General features: G+C 42.0%; 1 protein-coding gene across 1 annotated transcript; it reads right to left on the reverse strand.

Annotated features, from left to right (window-relative positions):
* Nucleotides 1–1,475: 1,475 nt before the first annotated feature.
* Nucleotides 1,476–25,326, reverse strand: LOC115160991 (leishmanolysin-like peptidase). Its single transcript, XM_029711619.1, has 17 exons — nucleotides 24,722–25,326; nucleotides 24,267–24,364; nucleotides 24,128–24,158; nucleotides 23,859–23,941; nucleotides 22,108–22,225; nucleotides 19,078–19,256; nucleotides 18,766–18,871; nucleotides 18,511–18,605; nucleotides 18,227–18,344; nucleotides 17,906–18,013; nucleotides 12,712–12,788; nucleotides 12,377–12,487; nucleotides 6,007–6,139; nucleotides 5,508–5,667; nucleotides 5,090–5,220; nucleotides 4,604–4,814; nucleotides 1,476–4,467 (listed from the first exon to the last, which is right to left on the reverse strand). The coding sequence occupies exons 1-17, from the start codon at nucleotides 24,842–24,844 to the stop codon at nucleotides 4,343–4,345; spliced, it is 2,007 nt and encodes a 668-aa protein (XP_029567479.1). The 5' UTR covers nucleotides 24,845–25,326; the 3' UTR covers nucleotides 1,476–4,342.
* Between the last annotated feature and the right edge of the window lie 477 nt (nucleotides 25,327–25,803).

Raw genomic sequence — 25,803 nt, forward strand, 5'->3', positions numbered from 1 at the left:
TAATTGACATCATTTGAGTCAATTGGAGGTGTACCTGTATTTCAAGGCCTACCTTCAAACTCAGTGCCTCTTTGCTTGACATCATGGGAAAATCAAAATAAATCAGCCAAGACCTCAGAAAAAAAATTGTAGACCTCCACAAGTCTGGTTCATCCTTGGGAGCAATTTCCAAATGCCTGAAGGTACCACGTTCATCTGTACAAACAATAGTATGCAAGTATAAACACCATGGGACCACGCAGTTGTCATACCGCTCAGGAAGGAGACGCGTTCTGTCTCCTAGAGATGAACGTACTTTGGTGCGAAAAGTGCAAATCAATCCCAGAACAACAGCAAAGGACCTTGTGAAGATGCTGGAGTAAACAGGTACAAAAGTATCTATATCCACAGTAAAACGAGTCCTATATCGACATAACCTGAAAGGCCGCTCAGCAAGGAAGAAGCCACTGCTCCAAAACCACCATAAAAAAGCCAGACTACGGTTTGCAACTGCACATGGGGACGAAGATCATACTTTTTGGAGAAATGTCCTCTGGTCTGATGAAACAAAAATAGAACTGTTTGGCCATAATCACCATCGTTATGTTTGGAGGAAAAAGGGGGAGATTTGCAAGCCAAAGAACACTATCCCAACCGTGAAGCACGAGGGTGGCAGCATCATGTTGTGGGGGTACTTTGCTGCAGGAAGGACTGGTGCACTTCACAAAATAGATGGCATCATGAGGGAGGAAAATTACGTGGATATATTGAAGCAACATCAAGACATCAGTCAGGAAGTTAAAGCTTGGTCGCAAATGGGTCTTCCAAATGGACATTGACCCCAAGTATACTTCCAAAGTTGTGGCAAAATGGCTTAAGGACAACAAAGTCAAGGTATTGGAGTGGCCATCAAAAAGCCCTGACCTCAATCCTATAGAAAATTTGTGGGCAGAACTGAAAAAGTGTGTGAGAGCAAGGAGGTCTACAAACCTGACTCAGTTACACCAGCTCTGTCAGGAGGAATGAGCCAAAATTCACCCAACTTATTGCGGAAAGCTTGTGGAAGGCTACCCGAAACGTTTGACCCAAGTTAAACAATTTAAAGACAATGCTACCAAATACTAATTGAGTGTATGTAAACTTCTGACCCACTGGGAATGTGATGAAATAAATTATTCTCTCTACTGTTATTCTGACATTTCACATTCTTAAAATAGTGGTGATCCTAACTGATCCCAGATAGAGAATTTTTATTAGGATAAAATGTCAGGAATTGTGAAAAACTGAGTTTAAATGTATTTGGCTGAGGTGTATGTAAACTTCCAACTTCAACTGTATATGCATGTTCTTCATTTTTGTACTGTTTCAAACAAACGTCATATGTTTCTTCATGTTGAGAAAAATAACATTTGTAAATGTCATTATATTCTTTTCATATTCACTCACAATGACTATCAGAAGATTGCCACCAGTAAGCTATAAGAAAAAGAAAAGTATCCTACTGTACAACATTTATTGACTGCTTCCCTGATACTGTAAAACACACTATATATTTTTAAATCAACACATTTTCCACACACACACACACACTACACAATGGACTCTCGTACAACATAAAAAAGATCACAAATGAAAGCACTGCCATCCTTCACTTGTAGCCCTGGAATGTAACTAAAAAACAAAAACCAAACAAGTCATTCTAATACAGACAATTGCATGGGTACAAATTACAAAAAGGTGAATAATCTAACTTGTCTTTTCCATAAAAAAATATTAAACTATCCCCTTAAGCAGCATTCTGGTACAGTAGTCTCAATTAACAGATACACCAACAATCACACTCAGACATTTTGTGGTCTCAATCCAGCTCATCAACACATTACAGTTTTGTTCCTTCTCATGATGAAATACAAATGTTCCCATAATTGATGTAGACCCTTTGGGCAACCATACAGAAAACAAGACATCTAGAAGCAGCTGCAAAATGACCCACAATACAAATACAACTGGATCCTTAATAATTAAACTTCAAAACAACAAGTTTCTTAAGATCTAGGCCTACTATATAGGAAAATAATTCATATATATTTAAACTAATGGGCAAAAATCAGTAGCTGCTCATTTGTTTATCATAGTTATTGCAATAACTTTTTCATATCTTCAGAAACAGCAGTAGCATAAAAACCATAATGCCATTATTAACCTAACAATAACAAGTTACTACATAGGACCATAAACCATATAACATGGCATGTCAGTGGCACTTCTTTAACTGTAGTCTAATGAGAGTACTGTTCGACGGTTTGGTTTTAGGCCATGTTAAACTACACTTCAGATAGACATGGCATTATTAGTCCTTAGTGTCCTGCCACCTTGTAATCTGCTGTGATTGTTTTGTTAATGCAATTTGCAATGCATGTTAAAATCCAACCCCAGGCACATCACATAAACCAAAAATGTAAGGTTGCCAAATTGTTTCATACCAAGTGTATGCTCAAATTATTTACTCAATATTCAGTGGAGGGCTTAGAGAAGAGGGACAATTTGAATGTTGCTAATTGTGCCATATTTATAAAAGCCATACCCTACACCATGAAACTTACAAGATTCAAGTTAAATAGCAAAATGAACTGATGTTACTTCACTAATAGAGGAACATTAACATTTGGTAAAAGCATACCATATCAACTGAAATTAGACAAACTTACAAAATAACAAGTCACTCGAGTCAAATATGTCAACACTACATTACAGTGGGCTTATACCAGATTCACCGGAATACTAGAGGCATAACCATCATATAGTACTTGATGCTTTTTATCCCTTTAACTTTAAATTGAATATATAGCTGTAAGTCCTACTGTATAACTGCGTGTAAATACTTTATAATTGCATTACTAAATATATTCCATTATAGGTACTATGGAATAATGCCCTGACCAATTTTGAAGCTGAAAGAGGATCTGAAACTGGGAAGTGCCCATTCACTTCAGAAGGTGTACATTATGGCTGTTCACAATTCATTTTCCCACATGACAGACACATAATATGTACAAGGTGAATTCCACATCATCTCTGGCTCGTCATAGGGGATTTAAAGGCATCAAACAAACAATTATTAATATAAAAAGCCTTGTTCCCTCCCTCACCAGTAAAATGTTATTTAAAAAAATATATATTAGTCCATTATTTATGAAAATCATAAAAAACAAGTTTCAACTACAATCTACATCAAGTATCATCACTACTAGCCTGCTTGCAACTTTACTGCACTGTGAAATAGTCTTAGTGCCATTTTCATTTCAGATACACCTTTATCTTCACGCATGCATCTACAAAATCATCAAACGCATCTAAATACCAAAAATATCAATTTAAGGGCCTAACTAAGACAATCAAACTTTTAGAGCACCTTCCCAGTTTGCCAGATATGGACCTTTCACCAGGAAACAAATACACGCTAATAACAATCTGCTGTCAAAATTTTAAATACTGCATTGTTACATTGATTGGCGTTGAATCATCTGACAACTTGCTATAAAAATGCAAACTAAAAATGTAGATGTTTCATACGAGTTCTAAGAATGTAACAAACCTTACATGACAACACTAGGAAACTGAACATGCTACAGTCCTCCTGAGGGGAATATAGTATGTCTTAGTTTTTGGATGGGGGTCATACATAAAGTAGCACCGGCACCTCACCGTGATCATCTAGCTAACCTTGGGGTATGGCTTCTTCGGATTTTGCTTACAGCTTACTGGCGCCTCGTTTGTTAGTTTAACAAAAAGAAAAGTGCAATCAATGGCTTATTTTTCCCCTTTTCTGAAAGTATCTAGCAATTACATGAACGTTATTCACAATGGGCCACGGTCTTTCTTGTCTGTTCCAAAACTGCAACATTAAAAGAAGTTCTAGGTTGTACAAATGTGTTTAAACTTGACAGATAAGGTATTGTGGTAACTTATCCTTCTTTCAGGCATTTAAACTTACAATACATATTTAAAATACATATTTTGCACTGAATTTTGTTTTACGAAACATTTGTTCAAAAGTATCACAAATTTCCCTGACTTCGATGGGGTTAATGTGATTGATTCCTAAACAACTTTCCTGACTTTTCCTTGATGATTTTCCAAGGATCAAATCCTTTCCAACTGGACTGTGGAACCCTGGAATGGGATGCCTGAGGTTGTGGGATGGCCAAGTATGGTCGACTACAAAACGGGCTGCCAGATTGCGTCCCAGATGGCACCCTATTCCCTACATAGAGCACTACTTTTGGCCAGGGCCTATGGCCATAGGCCCATTTAAGGAATAGGGTTCCATTTGGGCCGCAGTCCCAGAGAGAGAACCTTACAGTTAGTTAGTCAGCCAGCCAATCAACCAGTCAGCCAGCCAGTCAGTTAGTTCCACACACACAGGGATGAAGTTGAACAGTAGAAGCCACAGAGTTACCACTAAGCTGGAGGAACTGGAGCAAGGGTCTGGAAGAGAGGCAAAACGCTTCCTTAGTACCAAGAGGTCTATATAATGTACATAGTTATATAATGTGAGTGTGCGCCTATGTGTGTGCATGTATGTGGAAAGGACAAGGTAGGAAAGACAGGCAGGGGAACTCACCAATAGGAATTCTCTTGGTGGTATTGAGGGGCGGGAGCTGTTGTGGTAGAGGGCAGGCGCTACAGAAGTCTGAGCAGGCAGGACAGACGAGAACCCCATTGTATACCCAGTCATTAACACGCACACTGACGCTCAGCAGCTGACCCGTACGCACACACTGGTACGCAGTGTCCTCCACCCACACTGTCAGACCCTGGGTAGAGCAAGAGATCTGGAAACATCAACAATATAACATTGAAGTATTAGTTTTTTGTTGTATGGGTCACTTCAAAATGTAAATATCTGCCTGTCACACATCTATAATAGGGTTGCATTAACCCACAACACAAATGTAATTGAACTGAATTTGTGATTTTGTAAGCTCATATGATAAAAGCATGAGACTTAACGGTGGTAAACGTTATTAAGCAGACTTGTATTATATGGATGAAGCGACAAAACATAGATTACAGAGATATCTAAAGATTGTTACTTATTCTGCATTACCTTATAGCAGCCACTTCCCCAGTCAGGGTAGGTCATGCGTCTGGTACACTGCTCCATGACGAAGGCAGTCTTCTGGTACAAACACACTGAGTCTGGGCCATACTGCTCAGCTCCGTAGTTCCTCCACCAATCTGGAAACAGTGTGTCAGGTAGCATACTAGTTAGTAGGGTTACAACATTTTCGAAACTTTCCTGAAACAAAATTCCCAGATTTTCCAGAAATCCCAGTTGGAAGATTCCCAGGATTGGGATGGAATAAGCCGAAAGGGAACAGAGAATTTTTAAAATGGGATTTCTGGAAAACCTGGGAAAGTATCCGGAATTTTGCAAACCTTCAAGTGAGTTAACAGCCTCAGAGTACATGAACCAAGGCCTGAGGAACCAAGAGGCAACAACAACGCAAGGGAAGGGATATTACCGGGCTGGTTTTCCTGGACCCTGCAGTAGGAGTTGCGTTGGTACTCTCCACTCAGGTGCCAGCTAAACTCCTGGCTGAAGGGACAGTAGTCAGCAATCTCCACAGCTCCACCGTAGGAGGCCAGATCCATCACAGAGACTTCAGGGATATGGTCAAAGTACTGCCGGAGAGAAGGTGGAAGAGATTTACTGTATGGGGTGTACTTAACACTATGCTGGTCACAATTGGTAAACAACATCTTAAATAAAGACAATTTAAAATTTGTTTTTGTTGCCTTTTTTGTCTAATAGGTACAAACTTTGCTTGGGTGCATGTGCTTAGTAAATCCTTGACATACACTTGTAATATTTATGTTTATCTTATAATCCTCTGTAGTGGTCCAATAGGTTTCTGACACAGACTCTTGCTCGCGTCATGTTATCATCACTGGGTGTATTTTCATAGCCTCGATTTCTAGGCTTTGACTATGAAGGATGGCATTGAGAGACTTGCATTTTACCTGGTAGTCCAGGGGTAGGTCCTGAGGGTACTTCTGCAGGTTGCAGACGGCCACAGCCAGCTGGTCCTGCCTGCAGGTGAGCTGGAGAGGTGTGGCTCGCACTGTGTCACAGTAAAGGGTCACCACTTTACGACTGAAAATCAATAACTCAGGAGGGTTATGTCAGGTTGAGCCACAGTTTCTCATTTAAAATGTTTTTATTGTTGTTGGTTACAGTGAATTTCTAATCGAGTTTAAGTGTCAAATGGCTTGATGTTTGTGTTCACAGAAATGTTGACATATGGGTTGTTCCATTTGATTTCAGTCACTTTTAGACTGCACGCCTTTTAATTGGAACAAAACTTTCCATACACATTTGCCCATGGTAGAAATGGTCAGAAAGGGACTTTGGGGGACCTGAATGCAAAAAACATTTAGGAGACAGAGGTGCTCAAAGTTGATCCATTTTGCATTCCCCATTCTACCATGAGACATCCACATATTTATCACTGGGAAAGATAAACGGTTGAGTTTGATATCATTTAAAAGCTTATAAAACAGGGTTGTCAAACTATTTCACATTCCTTGATAAAAAAAATTACTAATGTAATTTTTTAACCTTTAACGTCAATTGTCACAAAATGCATAAGCTACGCTCAGCCGTGGCTTGCTATATAAAGCAGGCAGACAGGCATCCAGTTACTGTTTGATTGAACGTTAGAATTGGCGAAACGAGTGACCTAAGCGACTTTGAGCATGGTATGAACGTCGTTGCTATTTGGCAGATTTCAGTATCTAAGAAACGGCCGCCCTCCTGGACTTTTCAAGCATGACGGTGTCTAGGGTTTACCGAGAATGGTGAGACAAAAAAGCATCCAGTCAGCGGCAGTGCTGTGGCCAAAAACAACTTGTTGATGAGAGGTCGAAGGAGAATGGCAAGAATAATGCAAGCTAACAGGCGGCCACAAACAAATAACGGAGCAGTACAACAGTGGTGTGCAGAACGGCACCTCGGAACACAAAACTCGTTGATCTTTGTCATGAATGGGCTATTGCAGCAGACGACCACACCGGGTTATCAGCTAAAAATAAGAAGGAGCGGCTCCAGTGGGCACGCGATCATCGACACTGGACAATTGAGGAGTGGAAAAACATTCGCCTTAGCAATCTCACTAGAATAAAGACCTCCTCCATTCCTGCCATTATTGAAAGAGATTGTGATACCTCACATCTCAAAATAGGGCTACCTAATGTTAGATCACTCTCTTCCAAGGCAGTTATAGTCAATGAACTAATCACTGATCATAATCTTGATGTGATTGGCCTGACTGAAAGATGGCTTAAGCCTGATTAATGTAATGTGTTAAATGAGGCCTCACCTCCAGGTTACACTAGTGACCATATCCCCCACGCATCCCGCAAAGGCGGAGGTGTTGCTAACATTTATGATAGCAAATTTAAATTTACAAAAAAAAAAAAAACTTTTTCGTCTTTTGAGCTTCTAGTCATGAAATCAATGCAGCCTACTCAATTACTTTTTAGAGCTACTGTTTACAGGGCTCCTGGGCCGTATACAGCGTTCTTCACTGAGTTCCCTGAATTCCTATCGGACCTCGTAGTCATGGAAGATAATATTCACATTTTTGGTGACTTTAATATTCATATGGAAAAGTCCACAGACCCACTCCAAAAGGCTTTCGGAGCCATCATCGACTCAGTGGGTTTTGTCCAACATGTCTCCGGACCTACTCACTGCCACAGTCATGCTCTGGACCTAGTTTTGTCCCGTGGAATTAATGTTGTGGATCTTAATGTTTTTCCTCATAATCCTGGACTATCGGACCACCATTTTATTACGTTTGCAATCTCAACAAATAATCTGCTCAGACCCCAACCAAGGATCATCAAAAGCCGTGCTATAAATTCTCGGACAAACCCAAAGATTCCTAGATGCTCTTCCAGTCTCCCTCCGCCTACCCAAGGACGTCAGAGTACAAAAATCAGTTAACCACCTAACTGAGGAACTCAATTTAACCTTGCGCAATACCCTAGATGCAGTCACACCCCTAAAAACAAAAACCATTTGTCATAAGAAACTAGCTCCCTGGTATACAGAAAATACCCAAGCTCTGAAGCAAGCTTCCAGAAAATTGGAACGGAAATGGCGCCACACCAAACTGGAAGTCTTCCGACTAGCTTGGAAAGACAGTACCGTGCAGTATCGAAGAGCCCTCACTGCTGCTCGATCATCCTATTTTCCCAACTTAATTGAGGAAAATAAGAACAATCCAACATTTATTTTTGATACTGTCGCAAAGCTAACTAAAAAGCAGCATTCCCCAAGAGAGGATGGCTTTCACTTCTTTGAGGAAAATATCATGATCATTAGAAAGCAAATTACAGACTCCTCTTTAAATCTGTGTATTCCTCCAAAGCTCAGTTGTCCTGAGTCTGCACAACTCTGCCAGGACCTAGGATCAAGGGAGACACTCAAGTTTAGTATTATATCTCTTGACACACTGATGAAAATAATCATGGCCTCTAAACTTTCAAGCTGCATACCCTATTCAAGCTAACCTTCAAGCTGCATACCCCATACCAACTAAACTACTGAAAGAGCTGCTTCCTGTGCTTGGCCCTCCTATGTTGAACATAATAAACGGCTCTCTATTCACCGGATGTGTATCAAACTCACTAAAAGTGGCAGTAATAAAGCCTCTCTTGAAAAAGCCAAACCTTGACCCAGAAAATATTTTTTTTAAACAAAATCGGCCTATATATCGAATCTCCCATTCCTCTCAAAAATTTTGCAAAAGCTGTTGCGCAACAACTCACTGCCGTCCTGAAGACAAACAATGTGTACGAAACGCTTCAGTCTAGTTTTAGACCCCATCATAGCACTGAGACTGCACTTGTGAAGGTGGTAAATTACCTTTTAATGGCGTCAGACCGAGGCTCTGCATCTGTCATTGTGCTCCTAGTGCTGTTTTTGATACCATCGATCACCACATTCTTTTGGAGAGATTGAAAATCCAAATTGGTCTACACGGACAAGTTCTGGCCCGGTTTAGATCTTATCTGTTGGAAAGATATCAGTTTGTCTCTGTGGATGGTTTGTTCTCTGACAAACCACCTGTAAATTTCGGTGTTCCTCAAGGTTCTGTTTTAGGACTACTATTGTTTTCACTATATATTTTACATCTTGGTGATGTAATTTGGAAACATAATGTTAAATTTCACTGCTATGCAGATGACACACAGCTGTACATTTCGATGAAACATGGTGAAGCCCCAAAACTACCCTCCCTGGAAGCCTGTGTTTCAGACATAAGGAAGTGGATGGCTGCAAATGTTCTACTTTTAAACTCAGACAAAACAGAGATGCTTGTTCTAGATCCCAAGAAACAAAGAGATCTTCTGTTAAATCTGACAATTAATCTTGATGGTTGTACAGTCGTCTCAAATAAAACTGAAGGACCTCGTCGTTACTCTGGACCCTGATCTCTCTTTTGACGAACACATCAAGACTGTTTCAAGGACAGCTTTTATCCCATCTACGTAACATTGCAAAAATCACAAACTTTCTGTCCAAAAATTATGCAGAAAAATGAATCCATGCTTTTGTCACTTCTAGGTTAGACTACTGCAATGCTCTACTTTCCGGCTACCCGGATAAAGCACTAAAAAAACTTCGAGTTAGTGCTAAACATGGCTGCAAGAATCTTGACTAGAACCAAAAAATGAGATCATATTTCTCCAGTCCTAGCCTCCCTACACTGGCTTCCTGTTAAGGCAAGGGCTGATTTCAAGGTTTTACTGCTAACCTACAAAGCATTACATGGGTTTGCTCCTACCCATCTTTCCGATTTGGTCCTGCTGTACACACCTACACGTATGTTACGGTCACGAGACGCAGGCCTCCTTACTGTCCCTCGAATTTCTAAGCAAACAGCTGGAGGCAGGGCTTTCTCCTATAGAGCTCCATTTTTAAGGAATGGTCTGCCTACCCATGTGAGAGACGCAGACTTGGTCTCAACCTTTAAGTCTTTATTGAAGACTCATCTCTTCAGTAGGTCCTATAATTGAATGTAGTCTGGCCCAGGAGTGTGAAGCTGAACGGAAAGGCACTGGAGCAACGAACCACCATTGCTGTCTCTGCCTGGCCGGTTCCCCTCTCTTCACTGGGATTCTCTGCCTCTAACCCTATTACAGGGGCTGAGTCACTGGCTTACTGGTGCTCTTCCATGCCGTCCCTATGCGGGGTGCGTCGCTTGAGTGGGTTGAGTCACTGACGTGATCTTCCTGTCCTGTCCCTTGGGTTGTGCTGTGGCAGAGATCTTTGTGGGCTATATTCGGCCTTGTCTCAGGATGGTAAGTTGGTGGTTGAAGATATCCCTCTAGTGGTGTGGGGGCTGTGCTTTGGCAAAGTGGGTGGGGTTATAGCCTGCCTGTTTGGCCCTGTCCGGGGGTATCATCGGATGGATCCACAGTGTCTCCTGACCCCTTCGGTCTCAGCCTCCAGTATTTATGCTGCAGTAGTTCATGTGTCGGGGGGCTAGGGTCAGTCTGTTATATCTGGAGTATTTCTCCTGTCTTATCCGGTGTCCTGTGTGAATTTAAGTACGCCATCTCTAATTCTTTATTTTTCTCTCTCTGAGGACCTAAGCCCTAGGACCATGTCTCAGGACTACCAGGCCTGATGACTCCTTGCTGTCCCCAGTCCACCTGGCCGTGCTGCTGCTCCAATTTCAACGGTTCTGCCTGCGGCTATGGAACCCTGACCTGTTCACCGGACGTGCTACCTGTCCCAGACCTGCTGTTAACGACTCTCTAGAGACAGCAGGAGCAGTAGAGATACTCTGAATGATCGGCTATGAAAAGCCAACTGGCATTTACTCCTGAGGTGCTGACCTGTTGCACCCTTGACAACCACTGTGATTATTATTATTTGACCCTGCTGTTCATATTTGAACATCTTGGCCATGTTCTGTTATAATCTCCACCCGCCACAGTCAGCAGAGGACTGGCCACCCCTCATAGCTTGGTTCCTCTCTAGGTTTCTTCCTAGGTTCTGGCCTTTCTAGGGAGTTTTTCCTAGTCACCATGGTTCTACACCTGCATTGCTTGCTGTTTGGGGTTTTAGGCTGGGTTTCTGTACAGCACTTTGTGACATCAGCTGATGTAAGAAGGGCTTTATAAATACATTTGATTGATACATTTGATTGATTGCCCAGTTCCTGTGACAGGGAGTCCCATAGGGCGGCACACAATTGGCCCAGCATCGTCCGGGTTAGGGGAGGATTTGGCCAGGAGGGGCTTTACTTGGTTCATTGTGATCTAGCGACTCCTTGTGGCGGGCCGGGCGCCTGCAGGCTGACTTCGGTTGTTAGTTGAACGGTTTTTCCTCTGACACATTGGTGCGGCTTGTGTCTAAGTTAAACGGGCAGGTGTTAAAGAGCGCGGATTGGCGTGTCATGTTTCGGAGAACGCATGACTCGACCTTTGCCTCTCCAGAGCCCATTGGGGAGTTGCAGCGATGAGACATGATTATAATTGGATATGATCGAAACTGGGGAGAAAAAGGGGAGTACATTTTTATATATATATATGATTTTAAAACATTTCCAATCCCCAAAGAATTCACGCTGTTCCGTACTAGATGGGCATACCTAATAAACTGTATATTTCTATGATTTCAATAGGTTTCCATTCGAGTCAACATTTTCTGATGTGTGGGCCTCCAACCATCTTTGTGCTACCATTTGAAAGTTGAAATATAAAGTTGTTTTCCCATTTTAGTACATTTATCAGCCAAAACATGACACCCACCCTCTACTCAAAAGCATACTGTGTCTTAACCGAACAACACAAAACACCTCAGATTATGTAAAATAAGGTCTAAACTACAACATATGCTAAAATGGAAAAAGTTAATGCCTTTATAGATAATTGATGTTAAAAGGGTAAAAAAGGAAATGTTTATTAAAAAATATATTTTTCAAGAAATTAGCAAATAGTTTCACAACCCTGTTTATAAGCTTTTAAATAATATCAACCGTTTATCTTCTCAAGTGATCAAGAAATTGATGTCTGGTGGTAGGGTGGGGTATGCAAAAATGGGTAAACTTTGAGCACCTCTATCTCCTAAATGTTTTAGCATTCAGGTCCCACTTCTACCATGGGCAAATATGTATAGGCATTTTCGTTCAAATCAAATGGGTGCGGTCAAAAAGTGATTGAAATCAAATGGAATGACCCATATGAGACAAGGGTGTGTCGGCTAGTAATACTTTAAATTCGTTTAGGGGCATGCTATGTTCCTAGACTTTTTAGATGTTTCAGTCAGTTGTGTATAGTAAGAAACCTAAACTTAGATTAGATACCCTCTTACCTCTGACGTTGCCTTTCAATCCAGAATTTACAACTCTTCATCACAAAGTCACAGCCCAGGCCCTTGCCCCAGTCAAGCCTCTCTGCCATGCTGTAGTTGGCTCTGTACCAACTAGAGAAAACATAGATGACGGGTAACATTGTACATCAAGTCAGGTAAACTCTTGAACTTCAATACAAATCATATGTCAAAGTCAAGTACCTTCAATCACACCAATGCACACCAATTCCCAATAAAAAAAAGAGCCTTCAAGTTGTTAAATAGTCAAAGCTCTTGAAATTACATAAAAGGTCAGTCATTATTTTCTTGTATTCCATATAAGTCTGCAACCCTACCCTGTGTCTTCCATGATGGCCAAGGTGAGCCTAGAAAACACTCTGTTCTGGGTGTGAGATCCAGTCATTGCTTCATTCTGTTATCAATACAAACAGGATAATTATTTATTATTATAAATAGATGAATAATGAACCTATATGAGCACATGCACTGAGTGTACAAAACATTAGTAATACCTTCATAATATTGTGTTGCATCCCCTTTTGCCCTCAGAGCAGCCTCAATTCATGGACTCTACAAGGTGTCAAGCATTCCAAAGGGATGCTGGCCCATGTTTACTCTAATGCTTCCCAAAGTTGTGCCAAGTTAACTGGATGTCCTTTAGTGGTGGACTATTCCTGATACACACAGGAAACTGTTGAGCATGAAAAACCCAGCAGCGTTGCAGTTGTTGACAAACTCAAACCGGTGAGCCTGGCACCTACTATCATACCCCGTTCAAAGGTAGTTAAATATTTTGTCTTGCTCATTCACCCTCTGTATGGCACACATACACAATCCATGTCTCAATTGTCTAAAGGCTTAAAAATCCTTCCTTAAACTGTCTCCTCCCCTTCATCTACACTGATTGAAGTGGATTTAACAGGTAACAATAGGGTTGCAAAGGGTCGGAAACTTTCCGGTAAATTTCTGGAAATTTTCCATGGGAAGTTAAGCTCGGGAATTTGGGGAATTTTGCAAAAAATAAAGTTAGCTTATAACAGTGGACCTTTTTTGTGGGATACTCTTTTTGTACATAATGTTGCCGCTACCGTCTCTTATGACCGAAAATAACTTCTAGACATCAGGACTGCGATTACTCACCACGGACTAGCAGAATCCTTTTTCTTCTTTCACGACTCTGACGAGCCCGAGGATATACGGCTCCCTCGGGAACAGGCCCTGAGCCCCGTGATTTGCGTGTAGAGGATGCGCAGAAAGAGAGGCCGGAGAGCGGGCTGCCTGCTGAGAGGTCGGAGGCAATCGAATAAACCCCCACTTCCTCAATTCTGCTAGCAAACATGCAATCTTTGGACAATAAAATGGACGAGTTAATGGGAAAATTAAACTACCAACGGGACATTAAAAACTGTAACATCTTATGCTGCACGACAACAATATCAACATACAGCTGGCTGGTTATACGATGTACTGGCAGGATAGAACAGCGACGTCTGGTAAGACAAGGGGCGGCGGTCTATATATTTTTGTAAACAGCTGGTGCACGATATCTAAGGAAGTCTCGAGCTATTGCTCGCCTGAGGTAGAGTTTCTCATGATAAGCTGCAGACCACATTACCTACCGAGAGAGATTTCATCTATATTCTTTGTAGCTGTTTACATACAACACAGTCAGAGGCTAGCACTAAGATAGCATTGAATGAGCTGTATTCCGCCATAAGCAAACAAGAATACGCTCACCCAGAGGCAGTGCTCCTAGTAGCTGGGGACTTTAATGCAGGGAAACGTAAATCAGTTTTACCAAATTTCTATCAGCATGTTAAATGTGCAACCAGAGGGAAAAGAACTCTGGTCCGCCTATACTCCACACACAGAGACGCATACAAAGCTCTCCCTCGCCCTCCATTTGGCAAATCGGACCATAATTCCATCCTCCTGATTCCTGCTTACAAGCAACAATTAAAGCAGGAAGCACCAGTAACTAGATCAATAAAAAAAAGTGGTCAGATGAAGCAGATGCTGGAATATGTTCCGGGATTCCTCCGATGGCATTGAAGAGTACACCACATCGGTCATTGGCTTCATCAATAAGTGCACCAATGACGTCGTCCCCACAGTGACCGTACGTACATACCCCAACCAGAAGTCATGGATTACAGGCAGCATTCTGCACTGAGCTAAAGGCTAGACCTGCCGCTTTCAAGGAGCAGGACTCTAACCCGGAAGCTTATAAGAAATCCCGCTATGCCCTTCGACGAACCATCAAACAAGCAATGCGTCAATACAGGACAAAAATCGAGTCGTACTACACCGGCTCTGACGCTCGTCGGATGTGACAGGGCCTGCAAACCATTACAGACTACAAAGGGAAGCACAGCCAAGAGCTGCCCAGTGAGCTGGTTCACCTCTGATGCTCACAGGCAATGTGTATTGGAAGAGATTTCTGAATGTTCTTTGCCCAGCATACACCCCTCCAACCAGACATGCTTTATCTACTCATTTGCTGGAGGCAGAGTTCAACAGAGTTCAAGTGAAGGTCAAGCAAATCATGGAGAACGCAGACTGTATTGCAATCATCTGTGATGGGTGGTTGAATGTTCGTGGGCAAGGAATAATTAACTACATCATCTCCACTCCTCAACCAGAATTCTACAAGAGCACAGACACAAGGGACAACAGACACACCGGTCTCTACATTGCAGATGAACTGAAGGCAGTCATCAATGACCTTGGACCACAGAAGGTATTTGCACTAGTGACAGACAATGCTGCGAACATAAAGGCTGCTTGGTCTAAAGTGGAGGAGACCTACCCTCACATCACACCCATTGGCTGTGCTGCTCATGAATTAAATCTGCTCCTCAAGGACATCATGGGACCGAAAACAATGGATACACTCTACAAGAGAGCTAAGGAAATGGTTAGGTATGTGAAGGGTCATCAAGTTCTAGCAGCAATCTACCTCACCAAGCAAAGTGAGAAGAATACGAGCACCACATTGAAGCTGCCCAGCAACAACCGTTGGGGTGGTGTTGGCATCATGTTTGACAGTCTCCTGGAGGGGAAGGTCTGTCTCCAAGAAATGGCCATATCACTGTCTGCCAATATGGACAACCCCATCAAGAGGATCCTCCTGGTTATATGTATTTTGGGAGAGAGTGGTAAGCAGCCTGAAACTCCTGAAACGTAGAGCAGTAGCCATTGCACGGATTGAGGGAGACAATGTCATCCTGTCTGATGTTCAGACTCTGCTTGCAGATGTATGAGAAGAAATCCGTACTGCACTGCCCACTTCACTGTTGCTCCAAGCAGAGGAAACTGCAGTTCTGAAATATATCAAAAAGCGTGAAGACTTCTGCCTGAAGCCCATACACGCGCCGCAGCGTACATGTTGGACCCCAAGTATGCTGGCAAGAGCACCCTGTCTGGTGCAGAGATCAACAAGGCCTATGGTGTCATCACTACCATGTCTCACCACCTTGGCCTGGATTAGGGCAAGGTTCTTGGCAGTCTGGCGAAGTACACTTCCAAGCAAGGGCTTTGGGATGGAGATGCAATATGGCAGTCATGCCAACATATCTCAACATCCACCTGGTGGAAGGGACTTTGTGGATCTGAGGCTCTTTCCCCTGTTGCCTCCATCATCCTCCAAATCCCACCAACATCAGCCACCTCAGAGTGCAACTGGTCATTGTTTGGGAACACACACACACACCAAAGCACGCAACAGGCTGACCAATACAAGGGTTGAAAAATTGGTGGCCATCTGGGCAAATTTGAGGCTTTCTGAGCCTGACAATGAGCCATCCTCAACAAGGTTGGAAAGTGACAGTGAAGATGAAGCCTCAGAGACTGATGTTGAAGAGGTGGACATTGAGGAGGTCCAGGGAGAAGACATGGAAGCCTGAGAGGAAGACAACCAAAGCTTTACACGGAACCCAAACCGGCTGCCCGCGTGTGCCATCGTGCATACATTTATTTTGTCCCCCTACACCAAACGTGATCACGACACGCAGGTTAAAATATCAAAACAAACTCTGAACCAATTACATTAATTTGGGGACAGGTCGAAAAGCATTAAACATGTATGGCAATTTAGCTAGTTAGCTTGCACTTGCTAGCTAATTTGTCCTATTTAGCTAGCTTGCTGTTGCTAGCTCATTTGTCCTGGGATATAAACATTGAGTTGTTATTTTACCTGAAACGCACAAGGTCCTCTACTCCGACAATTAATCCACACATAAAACAGCAAACCGAATCGTTTCTAGTCATCTCTCCTCCTTCCAGGCTTTTTCATCTTTGAACTTATATGGTGATTGGCATCTACACTTTCAGAGTATTACCACACAACCGACAAAATATTTTGTCTTTCAATCACCCACGTGGGTATAACCAATGAGGAGATGGCACGTGGGTACCTGCTTCTTTAAACCAATGAGGAGATGGGAGAGGCAGGACTTGCAGCGCGATCTGCGTCAGAAATAGAAAGGAGTTCTATTTTAGCCCTTGGCATCGCAGACGCTCATTGGCTCACGAGAGCAGTGTGGGTGCAATAATTGAATAACATGGATTTCAAAATGTATTTTGCGACGCTCGCGCACCCGATGTGCCCGGTCTGGTCAGCATGTTAGCCTCCAGACTAATCCTTCCACAGATGTATATTGAAAAAGTTTTTGGGAGATGCGATGGATCATTGGGGATCATTCAATATTATCTTTATTTTGTTGTTCAGTGAAATCATCCCATGTGAAGAGTCAATTAATTTAATGAAAGTTCAATTCGTAACAAATATTTTTTTTATTTCTATTGGAAGGATTTAATCATTTGCAATTGTCTACTTATGATCAGGTAAAAGGTTTATGTTTCTGTCTCCATATGATATGGTAAATATATCCAATGCAAAAAACATCTACATTTAAATTATATGAATATTAATTTGCATATACTTCCATTAACTCCCATATATTCCCGTTAATTCCCACGGAGAATTTCCACCTTTAAATATTCCCCAAAACGTGCAACCCTAGGTGACATCAATAAGGGATCATAGCGTTCACTGTGATTCACCTGGTTAGTCTATGTCTTGGAAAGATCAGGTGTTCCTAATGCTTTGTATACTCAGTGTAAATGCTGATGATGAGTAACAAACTATTGCTAAGAAATACATGCAGAATTCACAATAGCTATACAGACTATGAAACTGAGTGAAAGGGTAATTACATTTACATTTTAGTCATTTAGCAGACGCTCTTATCCAGAGACATACAGTAGTGAATGCATACATTTTAATACATTTTTCATACTGGCCACCGTGGGAATCGAACCCACGACCCTGGCATGCTCTACCAACTGAGCTATAAGGATATGGTGTGGTTAGGTCTATATCAGGAATTCCAGTTCAGACACCAGTTCTAGTAGGCTAAGTAAATCTATAAAACAAATGTAGGCTGCACATACTGTACAGAAAGGAATCATTTCACATAACAGTAAAAACTAAGCACAGTACAATGCAAACTGCAGCCCTTCTGTTACCTCTAGTAGCCTCTTCTCCCAGTGGTTCAGCTCCGTACCCATCCCTCCCTGGTTCTCCAGCTCCATACCCTCCAGGATGGGACAGCCAAAGTGTCTCCTCGCCTCTTCCTGCAAACACATGCAGGGGTACAGGACGCGAACATTAACCACATTACAGGACAACGCAGGGCAGCGCAGCACAACAATAAAACATTAGCATAACACCGCACAGCACAACACAGCAGAGCACAGCATAGCCTCTACAACGGCACATATCTACCAATGACAAATACATGTAAATACATGATTCAACAGGGAGGAGCTTAAAAGCAGGATTTTTACCACAACACGCGGTGTCACTAGAAGATGCACTTCATGTCGGACCATCACGCCACCACGGATGTCCCATAATCGAGTCACTTTACGTATCACTGCATCACTCCACTGATACAGGCCTAAACTATAATAGAAAGCAAAAGATCTCTCAAACATCAACATGATTTTAGAAACATATAATAATTTTTCTGTTGTGCATTGTATTATCGTCTAGGCCTGGTGCTTATTACAAAAAGCGCAATTCTAAAAACCCAGCCTGACAGTGGAGGATAATGATTAAGTATACATACCTCTCGTTGAATGCTGGTAGTCCACTTGCAAACCGAGGTGTCAGAGGCTTGCCATCATCATCGTGATAAAATGCAAACAGCCCTGCAGAAAAACCCTGTTGGACACACGTTAAAGAAAGTAATGAAATCACATTACTCAATCAATAATGAAATCTGTGTTGGACATGTTTAATTCATTATGGTATTTATTTAAATCATTCATGACTAGCTTCACGCCAATAGGAATAACAATTAGATTGTTTCCAATGCACTCACCAGGGCGTGTATGACTTCGTGTTTGACGGTTGACAGCATACCCTCAAACTCCTGAGGTTGGGTGGATATCATATTGGGGCACAGGTTGGCATATCCAGCAATGGGTCTAAAAAGGTAAAGAATGTGAAACTGACCTAAAATATAATTGGGTTAAAAGACCTATTCATGGGCCATGGGCTACCATGTCACCTACCAGACCCAATCAGTAGCTACGGCAATCTGGAACAGCCTAAGATGCCGTTATAAGCCTGTAAAATATATTCAAAGGGTTAACCAGGTGTATTTAAAGAGTATACAGAGTTGGAGGCTTACCTGTCCAGCTCAGACTCCAGTTGACAGTATGCAGCATAGGCCACAATGTTCTCCTGTCCACAGCGTTCTGTAGTCAACCCGCTGACGTAGAGGACAAAGTCAGCCCCCTCCACCCCCTTCCCGTCCGGGGGCCCTGCTGAGCCACACGACCTCCCTGTCTCGCTGCACACCTTGCATTGCTGGAAATCACATATACATAATTGCATTTTTATTTAATTTATTTAAAACAGAAAAATCGCATCGAAGCCCAGGTCTCGTTTACAGGTAAGTCCTGAATCTACAGGTGAGCCCTGAAATACTTTACCTTGCATTGCTGGAAATCACACAATGGGCGTAACACAGTAAAATCATCAAACTACAGTACTCAAGACCACCATCAGCCAACAGGCCTACCAGTTGAGCTATATATATGTATATATATATATATATATATATATATATATATATATATATATATATATATATATATATATATATATGTGTGTGTATGTATGTATATATACATTTATATACATACATACATACACACACACACACACACACACACACACTTGAAGTCAGAAGTGTACATACACTGAGGTTGGAGTCATCAAAACTCGTTTTTCAACCACTCCACAAATTTCTTGATAACAAACTATAGTTTTGGCAAGTTGGTTAGGACATCTACTTTGTGCATGACACAAGTACTTTTTCCAACAATTGGTTACAGATAGATTATTTCACAATTCCAGTGGGTCAGAAGCTTACGTACACTAAGTTGACTGTGCCTTTAAACAGCTTGGAAAATTCCAGAAAATGATGTCATGGCTTTAGAAGCTTCTGATAGGCTAATTGACATCATTTGAGTCAATTGGAGGTGTACCTGTGGATGTATTTCAAGGCCTACCTTCAAACCCAGTGCCTCTTTGCTTGACATTATGGGAAAATCAAAAGAAATCAGCAAAGACCTCAGAAAAAAAATTGCAGACCTCCACAAGTCTGGTTCATCCTTGGGAGCAATTTCCAAACGCCTGAAGGTACCACGTTCATCTGTACAAACACCATGGGCCCACGCAGCCGTCACACCGCTCAGGAAGGAGACGTGTTCTGTCTCCTAGAGATGAACGTACTTTGGTGCGAAAAGTGCAAATCAATCCCAGAACAACAGCAAAGGACCTTGTGAAGATGCTGGAGGAAACAGGTACAAAAGTATCTATATCCACTGTAAAACGAGTCCTATATGGACATAACCTGAAAGGCTGCTCAGCAAGGAAGAAGCCACTGCTCCAAAACCGCCATAAAAAAGCCAGACTACGGTTTGCAACTGCACATGGGGACAAATATCGTACTTTTTAGAGAAATGTCCTCTGGTCTGATGAAACAAAAATAGAACTGTTTGGCCATAATGACCATTGTTATGTTTGGAGGAAAAAGGCGGAGGCTTGCAAGCCGAAGAAAACCATCCCAACCGTGAAGCACAGGGGTGGCAGCATCATGTTGTGGGGGTGCCTTGCTGCAGGAGGGACTGGTGCACTTCACAAAATAGATGACATCATGAGGGAGGAAAATTATGTGGATATTGAAGCAACATCTCAAGACATCAGTCAGGAAGTTAAAGCTTGGTCGCAAATGGGTCTTCCAAATGAACAATGACCCCAAGCATAATTCCAAAGTTGTGGCAAAATGGCTTAAGGACAACAAAGTCAAGGTATTGGAGTGGCCATCACAAAGCCCTGATCTCAATCCTATAGACAATTTGTGGGCAGACCTGAAAAAGCGTGTGTGAGCAAGGAGGCCTACAAACCTGACTCAGTTACACCAGCTCTGTCAGGAGGAATGGGCCAAAATCCACCCAACTTATTGTGGGAAGTTTGTGGAAGGCTACCCGAAACGTTTGACCCAAGTTAAACAATTTAAAGGCAATGCTACCAAATACTATTTGAGTGTATGTAAACTTCTGCCCCACTGGGAATGTGATGAAATAAATAAAAGCTGAAATAAATCATTCTCTCTACTGTTATTCTGACATTTCACATTCTTAAAATAAAGTGGTGATCCTAACTGACCTAAAACAGGGAATTTCTACTAGGATTAAATGTCAGGAATTGTGAAAAACTGAGTTGAAATGTATTTGGCTAAGGTGTATGTAAACTTCTGACTTCAACTGTAGATTAGTTTTTTTATGTCTTATTGCTAGGACTAAACGGAATGAGCAGGGGGAGACAGAGGAAGAGTGTGAAGACCGATGTGGGTGGAATTCTAATCCCACGCAGACAGTTGGATCATGTGCATGTTGAGGACGGTTTCAGTTTAACCTTGTTTAGTCTCATTGAGAATCTCTTTTACAAGACAGACCTGTTGAAGATAGCAGCAGGAGGCAATGGTGGCAAGCCAGGTGAGTAGATAACATATAGCGGAAACAGAGTGGAGCATGTAAACATGGAGGCTAACTATTAATGTCTTCAGGCTAAGTCAAATAATACTGTATTTAAAGTGACTAAATAGATGTCTAAAAGAACAATAACATCGCTGGTTAAAAAGGCCAAGCTTAAAAAGGTGAGTTACAAGCAATAGAGGTAGTTTAGAAGACAAAAGCTTCTGGACCGTCTTAAACGACCCATGAACCGGAAGTGCTAATCTTGTTTGAGGCTGTCAGGTCAGTGAGGCCACCCTCAGTTCTGCACACAACCTCAAAGTGGGACAATAGGCACTCCAACCTAAGCCCTATCATAATTCAAATTTCAATGAACCGGCGTAGGCTGCATTAGCTAATCCCATAACTACAGAATGGTCCACGGGTGCCTGGTGGTACATTGTCCCTATGGGTAGAGGAACAGTGGAAAGACTGGCACCTATAATGACGATGTACTTTCCATGTTTTATTAATAACAAATCAATACCAGAAATCACATGTTAATAACAGCGACCAATAACAGTGACCAACACTGACTAAGTAAGTTACTTGAGACCTGGTATTACTAATAACTAGTCTATCGACCAACCTACTTCGTCACTACACCTCATGTTCCAATTTCTGTGGCGTAGACTGACCTGCAGATGATGCTCAGGAACAATGACGGGTCCACACTTACTGATGTCTGCACATGCTCCCTGGCAGTAGCGGTGAGGGTCATCTTTCTTCCTCAGATACTGATTGGTCACACATTGTCTGAACAGAAACACATTTTATAATGCAAGAGAAAGACGCATGAACTGAACCTCTTGACTGATCGAGCCTTGTATTAATGACTTGACATAGCTTAGTGTGCTCTTTAGATATTCAATATATGAGAAGCATTCAGTGTTTTTGGCCTATTCAACGATATAGATTATCTAGAAACATCTTAAAATGCTACACTCACAACTCCAACTGAATTACAAACATGAAACTATTTTATTGTCTTCTTGAAATGAGAACATGTTCTTGAACCGTGTTGGAGGGTGATCATGTCTTATCCGGTGTCCTGTGTGAATTTAAGTATGCTCTCTCTAATTCTCTTGGAGGACCTGAGCCCTAGGACCATGCCTCAGGACTACCTGGCATGATGACTCCTTGCTGTCCCCAGTCCACCTGGCCGTGATGCTGCTCCAGTTTCAACTGTTCTGCCTGCGGCTATGGAACCCTGACCTGTTCACCGGACGTGCTACCTGTCCCAGACCTGCTGTTTTCAACTCTCTAGAGACAGCAGGAGCGGTAGAGATACTCTCAATGATCGGCTATGAAAAGCCAACTGACATTTACTCTTGAGGTGCTGACTTGTTGCACCATCGACAACTACTGTGACTATTATTATTTGACCATGCTGGTCATTTATGAACATTTGAACATCTAGGCCATGTGCTGTTATAATCTCCACCCGGCACAGCCAGAAGAGGACTGGCCACCCCTCATAGCCTGGTTCCTCTCTAGGTTTCTTCCTAGGTTTTGGCCTTTCTAGGGAGTTTTTCCTAGCCACCGTGGTTCTACACCTGCATTGCTTGCTGTTTGGGGTTTTAGGCTATGTTTCTGTACAGCACTTTGAGATATCAGTTGATGTAAGAAGGTTTATATAAATACATTTGATTTGATCATGTTCTTGGACCATGTTTGAGGGTGATCATGTCAATGGACCGTGTTGGAGGGTGATCATGTCAATGGACCGTGTTGGAGGGTGATCATGTCAATGGACCGTGTTGGAGGGTGATCATGTCAATGGACCGTGTTGGAGGGTGATCATGTCAATGGACCGTGTTGGAGGGTGATCATGTCAATGGACCGTATTGGAGGGTGATCATGTTAATGGCGGGTGTTGGAGGGTGATCATGTTAATAAAATGTGCTGGAAGGTGATCATGTTAATAAAATGTGCTGGAGGGCGATCATGTTAATGGACTGTGCTGGAGGGTGATCATGTTAATGGACTGTGCTGGAGGGTGATCATGTTAATGGACTGTGCTGGAGGGTGATCATGTTAATGGACTGTGCTGGAGGGTGATCATGTTAATGGACTGTGCTGGAGAGTGATCATGTTAATGGACTGTGTTGGAGGGTGATCATGTTAATGGACTGTGCTGGAGGGTGATCATGTTAATGGACTGTGATCATGTTCTTGGACTGTGTTGGAGGGCGATCATGTTCTTGGACTGTGCTGGAGGGCGATCATGTTAATGGTCTGTGCTGGAGGGCGATCATGTTAATGGGCTGTGCTGGAGGGCGATCATGTTAATGGGCTGTGCTGGAGGGCGATCATGTTAATGGCCTGTGCTGGAGGGCGATCATGTTAATGGGCAGTGCTGGAGGGTGATGGGAGGTGAGAACTTTACCTGCTGAGTAATACAGGTCCTGCTTGCCGGCGAACCTGAAATGCCTTCTGTAGATAATCAATTGCTTGTGGAAAAAGTTTATCCTGTAGAAAACAAAAAGGCAGTGTTTATTGACCAGCATCCAGCTAAAAATGATACACAACATAATATTAGCCAGCAGCAACAAAACTTCAAAGGTAACATTGTCATAGCCGTGATAGACATGACAATATACCTATTGTCCTGTATGTTAATAGAAAATATCTCTGACCTCATTCACACAAACATACCTTCACAAGTCTTCTTTTATTTGAAGTTAACCTTTGGAAGAAGACAACGTGTATTTATAATAACCAGTTTACAGTAAAGCCTGGCACACACTTACATTACAAACTGACAATTCTATAGTAAGAAAAAAAATGTACTTACTTGTCCACACTTGAATCATAAATTATCGTTATCTTCAATTGTTGATCAGAGCTTCTTTTGGTTAATCTTTCTGACTTCAGGTACACTTTATGGACAACCTACAAGAAACATTGTTGAAAGAAAAGTAGCGGTAGTAATGTAGCAGTAGTAATCATGTAGAAAGAATTTGAGGTCAGTGTTGTATTAGCTTTATTTTGATACAGCGTTCTTCGTGTAAATAATACATGTAATTGCATGCAAGATTTTATTTTTATTTTTTTAAGTAAACCTTTGTGTAATGTAACATTTTCAACAGGGCCCAGCCCCCAAAATACCCACCAACCCTACTCGGTACTTTTAAACAATCTACCTGATACGCCCCTTGCCATGGCTCGAGCGCCCCACGCAAAGTACCTCAGCTATCCATCGATTCCTTACGAGAAAATAACTGGTAAGCAAGCGATAACGATACTCACCTCCGACGGAGATGGAACTTGATGTTTACACGTATGACAATGCACAAACAGAAATAGAAGGGAGAAGGTGCAGATACGGCTCAATGACCCAAGCTTCCAAAAGCGTCTCAGCTCTGTCGCCATCTTATGTCCAGCGAAGCTGACACCAGTAGTGATCGAACTCCTGTTTCATAATCACAGCGCACAGAGAGAACTATGCCCCTCCACCACTATGTTATTGATAGGTTTATATCTTATTAGGCCAGCGAAACCAATGCAATTTGCCGTGTGTTGCTAGCTTTAGCCTTTAGTTTAGCTGCTAGTGCTTAGTCTTACATCATCACTTCCGGGTCGTCAGATTTCCCTGAAAAAAGCTTCACAACAAAAGTGTTCCACCTTAACAATCCATGGGGAGCTGCATGCTCGACATTTACTGGGGGACTGGACCAACTCAAGGTGTTATATAAAATCCTCCTTCTCAATGTTAAAAATATTTTCACATGACCCTCCCCTTGTACTGTAAAACAATAAACAAAGCATACCGACTTCGAGCGCTTCCATTATATGGTTTGCGTTTTCAACACCACAATAAATAGACTAGGTCAATCTTGACTAACAGAAAATACATCCCTCCCTACATTATAAGCCTACCCAGTATTGAAGGCTTGGCTTGACAATCTCCAAATGTCATTAAACCTTTTGATGTTTTGTTGATATATAACTATTGATTCCTGAAGAATATAACTTATTGTCTTGTGAGCTTGGTTCAACTGTCACACCCCATCAGAACCCAACATATAAGCTTGTTTTACTCCAATGTTTGTAAACAATGTCAATGTTAAAACCATCATTTTGTTGACCTCATGGATGGTCAGTCCTTGCATCCATAGCTCTTGTCTATGAATTTGAGAGTAGTAACATTTCTCCAGCTCCACCCCTCAGCTGTTTACCAAAACAAGTGGCGGGGTGTTGCTTTGTTATTGTTTGAACAGCACTTTGCCTTTTTAACCTGGGTATTTGGTCAGTCTTTGTTCAGACAGAGGGCAGCTGATATTTGGCTCAACGCTGTAAAGTTACTTAATTTGTGTGGATGAAACATTCAA

This window comes from Salmo trutta, chromosome 24, assembly GCF_901001165.1.
Source record: "Salmo trutta chromosome 24, fSalTru1.1, whole genome shotgun sequence".
Taxonomy (NCBI): Eukaryota; Metazoa; Chordata; class Actinopteri; order Salmoniformes; family Salmonidae; genus Salmo; species Salmo trutta.

Excerpts from the sequence above, each read along its gene's own strand:
- LOC115160991 (XM_029711619.1), bottom strand. The coding sequence starts at position 24,844 with ATGGCGACAGAGCTGAGACGCTTTTGGAAGCTTGGGTCATTGAGCCGT. Across the intron at positions 23,942-24,127 it reads ATAAAAGAAGACTTGTGAAG|GATAAACTTTTTCCACAAGC; the intron begins GTATGTTTGTGT and ends TGTTTTCTACAG. Across the intron at positions 12,789-17,905 it reads GGGAGAAGAGGCTACTAGAG|AATGAAGCAATGACTGGATC; the intron begins GTAACAGAAGGG and ends TATTGATAACAG.